Source organism: Polyodon spathula, chromosome 8 (assembly GCF_017654505.1).
Source record: "Polyodon spathula isolate WHYD16114869_AA chromosome 8, ASM1765450v1, whole genome shotgun sequence".
NCBI lineage: Eukaryota > Metazoa > Chordata > Actinopteri > Acipenseriformes > Polyodontidae > Polyodon > Polyodon spathula.
The window spans coordinates 24,829,225-24,835,750 of record NC_054541.1 but is presented as its reverse complement, the minus strand read 5'-3'; the positions used below and the strand labels follow the sequence as shown (position 1 = coordinate 24,835,750).

Genomic DNA, 6,526 nt, shown 5'->3' with positions numbered 1-6,526 from the left:
GACACAGAATAACATTTCCCCTCAATAATTAAACAAGATAGTATAATTTTTTTATTTGTTGATGTGAATTTTACAAACAGATCTTCCATCAAGTACCCTGACAAGTAGAGCCAGTACAAGACTAGTATTTACAGCAGCATGCAGTAATCTCTTTACAGCAGTAAAGACAGAAAAAAACAAAATATGTAAATGTAAAAAATATGTAGTATTTATTACAGAAGTTATCCAAATGTTGATTTTAATTACCAACCTGGGAGTAGTACAGCCCACTTGTTTAGAATCTTACAAAGTCTATTGGTACATGAAGACAATTTTAAACATTTTACACAAACATATTTTAATTTCCTGAGAATGTTAAATTGTAGTAATAAAGTTTGTTTGGTGGGCCAATCACATTTTTTTCATTGCCTCTTTGCACTCTTAGATCCACTAATTTGATCAGACCAAAACTTCCAGCTAGCAATAGTTTCCATGCCCAGCAGAAACCATGCACAAATGCACAGAAAGAAGGAGAGGCTGAGCTTGGAAACGTAGACATAATGCCAGCTGGCACCAAGGAAGGATGTTATACCAACCAACAGAAGGAAGGTTGATAACCCCACCATCACCATAAACAAAGGCCAGATTGACTTCTCCTTTGTGTAGATGTACATCAGAAAGGCCAACAAGGCAATCAGACAAAGTACTATGGGGGTGTAGGTGCACAGTCTCGCTGTGAGTATTGCAGCCAGGTTGATGTTGAACTCTTTAACCTTCCCTTCTGAGTAACACTCCATCTCCCTGGTGGTTTCATTTAGAAGGCAGAATCTGTACAAGCCAACAACGACACCGTCACTGACAATAAACTGCCCACAGTGATACTGCAAGGCAAACAGCAGCATGCCAAGGACAGTGATGAGCAGGCAGAAGATATTGGCCAGGCACAGTGTCCTGCACTGCGTAGGGCTTTCATTCATCTTTCTTCAGCTGATTTGCAGCTTATGGAGATCTGTGGCGATATATACATATAAAAACAGTATATATATTATATATATATATATATATATATATATATATATATATATATATATATATATATATGTTCACAGTATGTTTCATAAATATGTACAGGTACTGATGGAAGTCACAGATCATACTCTCAATAAATGTTTCTCAAGATACTTGAGAAAACTTAAATGTAAAAATGTACAATATGTATGGACAAAGGGTGTCCAAAAGCTGTCCAATTATAGTACAACTTTAATTGAAGCTATAACTCTAAATTACTCTGACAATCAAGTGTCGCTTAAAAGCAGGTCACAGAGACATACATTCACTGTATGTGCAAATGCAATAAAGTATACTAAGTTAATTCTTCCACAATATACAATTTTTAGTAAAATAAAAATGTCTACTGTTAGTTGATTGCCAGTTTAAAAGGTTCACTTTCCTTTAAAGAAAATATATCCATGACACACCTTAACTTTGTATAAATTGTAAAATGGAAATGACAAAGTAAAGAGGGTTTTTTTTTGGCTGTTAAATAACACAAAATGTACAATGTACCTGGTTAATTTACTGCCGAGAAGATTGCGTTCACTTACTCGAAATGCTGTTTTTCTGTTTCTCATCAATAGATTACATATCACACTAACTTCTAATTCTATTCCTAAGAGATTTCCAATTCACAGCGCAAGTGGACTTTACCCGCTTTCACAGCACGTAACAGCAACATGTGACAGCAGCCCTGTTCTTGTTCGTATAAGTGAAGGAAAGTTTTTAAAGGAACAGTGTTTAAAACTTTCTCTTGGGTTAAATGGTTTGATGAACGAACTTCACTTAATTAATCAGAAAAGACTTCCACATAATAACCAAACTTTACAAAAGTTAGATATGTGATAATTTTACACCTTCAAAATATCCACAACATTCATATATAAAGTAGTGAGACGGATTGCTCGTTAAAATCCTTAGCATATTTTTTAAAGAGGAGACCATTCTATTTAGAGATACCAAAGTATTTAATAAATAATGGGCCTGAGTGAGGAATAATTGGCAAGGCAATCCCCACCCCTATCCTGTGAATCATTTGTTGTTTCCAAACTTCTGAACACTACTGTACATGACTTGACAATGAAATACACAAAAACTAGACCGGTACTACCATTTACTTGTTTACCTGTATCCTATGATGTACTTGTTTAAAGGAAAATATTTAGAATGTAATATTATCAGTAATATTTTTCTTTTTTCCATGCTATAAAAAAAACAAATCAACAGCCTTCTGTTATAGATTTTAGAATATCTTCAATCTTAAAAGTAAATTTTGGGGGGAAAAAAAACATGAAATGAAAGCAAGGAATCTGCAATATGTGACGTTTAGCAGCACGGTAACTGGCATCGCACTAAAGAATCCTATTCAAACACACTCTTTTGCATGGCGCAGAGTGATCAACAGTAATTTGCATTCATTCTATTTTTTATAGCTTTCTATACTGCAGTGTTTCACAGGAGGCAGAAAATAGCAGACACTTGGATCTTTGAATACTTTTTATTTAGCATGCTTCACTCACACACTCACGCTACATTGCCCCCACCTTAGTCTCTTTTTGCCCCCAAAAAGTCTGCAGGCCACAATGCCTGAGAGACTAGCTCTACAGTTAAGGCGATGCTAGTCCTACCAGCATCAGTACGATCTGGTCCAGGGTTCAACAACAGCCGCGGGATACAGACAAGTTGCTGCTGGCAAGCAGTGCAATGTGGTCATTTGACCAAAAACAACCCCCCTTCCTCCCGAGTCACAGGGGCGCAAGATGCCTTGGACCCACACGGTCCAGTGCCAAGCTGAGATAGGCAGCAGAGAACACAGAGTCCTGGTAGCGAGCAGGCACCTGGCTGTGCCGTTGTGGTCACTCCCCCCCTTGGACAAGATCCTTTGCAGGTCTTGGGCTGGTGAAGGGGGTCTGCGGTGCCAGTGATGAAGCCAGGGGTGACCTGATTGGCTGTGGCATGGCTCCTGGTGAGGTGGCTGCTGGGGAGAGGGACCGCGCTGCTGAATCCGGTCCATGATAAGGGCGGTGGAGTACAACCTTCCTGTTCCAGGACGAGCAGTTGTGGAGATCCCAATCCCGCTGGTGCTCACTGCCCAGTTGGGTGCTGAGTGTGCACTTCGTGAGGTAGTCTAATGCTGCCAAAACAAAACAATTCCCATTTTCAGAAGCGGGGAAATGGCCTATGACATCAGTGGAGACCCTCTCCATTGGTTTGCCGACCTGGCACTGTTGGAGGGGGGCATGTGCCTGCTTAATAGGAACTTTTCTTGGCGTTGTCACACCGCCAGCAATGGGTCTGCACATTGTGGTGGCAGCATCCCCAGTACTAGCGGTCGCGGAGGTGTATCAGTGTCTTGGAGATGCCATAGTGCCCTACCCCTGATGCACTGTAGTTGGCCTGGAGTATGGTGTGCCGGAGCGAAACAAGCACCACTAGTTGCAGACAGGGCTCATTTGTGGATGGGACTTGCCTTCGGCAATGCAGGATGTCCTTCTGGAATTCCAAGATGGTCCACAATCCTTTCACAGACAGTGAGAGAGGGGTTACTTTAGCCCAGTTGGGCAGGCAGTCCTCCTTCCACTTCATGAGCAGGCCGAGCTCTGGGTCCTCTCTCTGCTGCTTCTGCCACTTCGTGGTAGACAGGGGCTACACCTCTCTCATGGTTACCGTGTCTCCATCCTGTTCCAGTGCCTCTCTTTCTATGATTTCCTGGCACTCACAGTACACGCACCCCGCCTCGCAGCACGGTGCCCTCTTTGCTGACCTGGTGAATAAGGAAAGTAGTCTTACGCCGGAACAGATGGCACTTGTTTGTATGCAGTCACAGTCTGGTGGCCTGGATCCTCTGCAGCACCTGCCTCACATGGAGAAGGGCCTCTGAGAAGGTCAGGACGTGTACCAGCAGGTCGTCCCGGTACACCACACATGCCTGTCTGGGGATGCCATCCAGTATCCTCTCCATCAGCCGTTCGAATGTGGCCGGGGTGTTGCACGATCCGAATGGCTTGACATTGAACTACCAGAGGCCCTGTCTGGTGGACAAAACGGTTTTTGGCTTGGCACTGTGGTCACCAAAATCCAGGCTTTGGTTGACGCGGCGATCCCCAACACCAAGACTCAGGTAAGGTCACTACTGGGATTAGCCGGTTATTACCGCTGCTTTATCCCCAAATACACCACAGTGGTTAACCCTATAGTTGACCTCACCAAAAAGAGTACTCCAAATTCTATCAAATGGTCAGCTGAGTGTCAGGGGGCGTTTGATACTATTAAGCTTAAACTTTGCCAGGCCCCAACTCTAATCACACTGGATTTCTCCAAGAGATTCGTCCTCCACATCGATGCGTCTGACGTGGGTTTGGGTGCAGCCTTGTCCCAAAAGGTAGACGGAATAGAACACCTGATACTGTATCTCAGCAAAAAGATGCTATCAATAAGTGTGTCTTAAATTAGGTGCTGTATGGATTCACTTTCGTTATCCGTACTAAACATGGATGATAGTAAACAACATCAGCTTATCCATTATTCTTTTCAACTAAGGCCAATTTATGAGAAAGGGTTAAGTTATTTCAATAATGTACAACAGGGCCGTATTAAGGGGCAGGCCTGCAGGGCCCAGGCCCAGGGCCCCAGAAAACTAGAACCATGGAGCTGGTAATGTTGAGAAATTGCAGGCAAAAGAAAATGCGGTAGAAATGCAACAGCCTATTACTGCATTCGAAGCTGCTCAACAAAAGGTCAATTTATCTAGTCTGTGCCCAGGGCCCCGTGAGTTCTTAATCTGGCCCTGATGTACAACAGTGACATTACAATACAGCAAACATACCAAATAAAGTTGAAGAAACACTCTCTCTCTCTCTCGCTCTCATACCTACCAATAGCGATCGTTACCACAGTGGATACAGTTTGACTTTGAATCAGCATACAGCACGAGATCCGTTATGTAAAAACTGGATGGATTCTAAAAATGACACATAACCCACGTATCATCCAAAGATCTGTGAATAAATACAGCCACCTTTTGATGCTAACAGTTACCATAGACTATCTAAGAATTCTTTTTTTTTTTTTTTTTTTTTTTTTAGAAATTCAAAAACCAAAAATGTCTGTAAGAGCTATACTTTAGTATTAACACAAATTAACCTGAAATGATACATCATCTAAATCCACATTTGAACTGACCAGTAGATGGCAGCACAACACCCGACCTAGGAAAAAAAGCACGAGGCTTGCAGTTGGTGGAAATTCCCCTTTTTGCTGTTACATTTAGGTTTCTAGTAGTTTAACAGTTACACTAAATCTAATTTTTAACCAATTACATACATCGTCATTTATTATTCATACCATCGGTACCATCACATTTTACAAACTTCAAGACATTACATATCGCAGTAAAGTGCTTCAGCATATTCTGCAGATTTGCTTGTGTGGGTATGGCTCATCATACGCTTGTAGATTTGCCATAGTTAGCCTGGCAGGATCAAAGACAAAAACAGGCATGATTTATAAGAATCAAATCTAGCTCTTTTACAATTCTGGATATACCAACATTGGCGGAATACTGTATTAGGTGGTGATACAATGTATGTATCAAAAAGCACTGGTTCTGCCATCTGATTGGTTGTACTAATACAGGCTACAGGTCAGAACCTTTGAGGTAACAATTCGACTAGCACGGGTCTCCAACCCTGGTCCTGAAGAGCTACTGCGGCTGCTGGTTTTTGTTTCAACCAATCTCTCAGTTACTTAATTGAACCAATTATTGGCTTAATTAGTCAAGATTAACTGGTGTTCCACATCTTTAGCCATTGATGATGTAAAGACACCCATAAAACCTGCTAGATAGGGGCTCTCCAGGACCAGGGCTGGAGGCCTCTGGGCTATAGCATGGCTGGTGACCAGTCTTTCACAGTTCTATCTTCGTTAGTTTTCTTATTACAGTATTTATAATAAATGGTTGGCTCTGGACAAGAAGTGTGTTTTCAGAATGCAGTATCCTTTGTACAGCAGATGTGTATGATCCCTTACTGTTAACAGCACTAAACACATCCATTAAATTATTTTATTTTATTACTAGTCTAGCCTCAACCCAGCTACTAGCCCCACCCTAGTGGCATGCTGATAATTAGTGTAAACATGTGAGGAATTAATTACAATTGCACAGCAATCATTTTCTCATTAAAAGATTTGCACAAAGAAATTCAGCAGTAACTGTAGATTGGTCTACTGTATAAGAGACCCCCCTTTAGGCCAGGAAAATAATAGTTATGGTAATTGATTTTCTAAACAGGACTTCTTTACAGTATGCATATGTCATCCAGCACTGTATTTCCGTTTAGATGTTCAATTTGAAACCAGTAGGACAAATAAGAGATTGGATGGAACATACAATAATAGATTCCACTCCGGGGTAACAGAGCATATAACAAAATATGAAGGTCATTTAAACAAAAGGGCCAGCTTTACAGGGTCTTTACACAAAGGTTAATTTAAG

The 6,526-nt window shown here is 41.4% G+C and overlaps 1 protein-coding gene across 2 annotated transcripts; it reads right to left on the bottom strand.

The window, feature by feature from the left end:
• Positions 1–53: 53 nt before the first annotated feature.
• LOC121320285 (transmembrane protein 140-like) lies at positions 54–1,699 on the bottom strand. 2 transcript variants are annotated; one of them, XM_041258537.1, is made up of 2 exons: positions 1,546–1,699; positions 54–988 (listed from the first exon to the last, which is right to left on the bottom strand). In XM_041258537.1, the coding sequence occupies exon 2, from the start codon at positions 954–956 to the stop codon at positions 402–404; it is 555 nt and encodes a 184-aa protein (XP_041114471.1). In that variant the 5' UTR covers positions 957–988; positions 1,546–1,699; the 3' UTR covers positions 54–401. The 2 variants fall into 2 exon arrangements, with proteins under 2 accessions (XP_041114471.1, XP_041114472.1); XM_041258538.1 differs by having other exon boundaries at positions 1,584–1,699.
• Positions 1,700–6,526: the final 4,827 nt, after the last annotated feature.

Bases quoted from the DNA above. Each gene is read 5' to 3' on its own strand.
- LOC121320285 (XM_041258537.1), bottom strand. From the start codon at position 956: ATGAATGAAAGCCCTACGCAGTGCAGGACACTGTGCCTGGCCAATATC.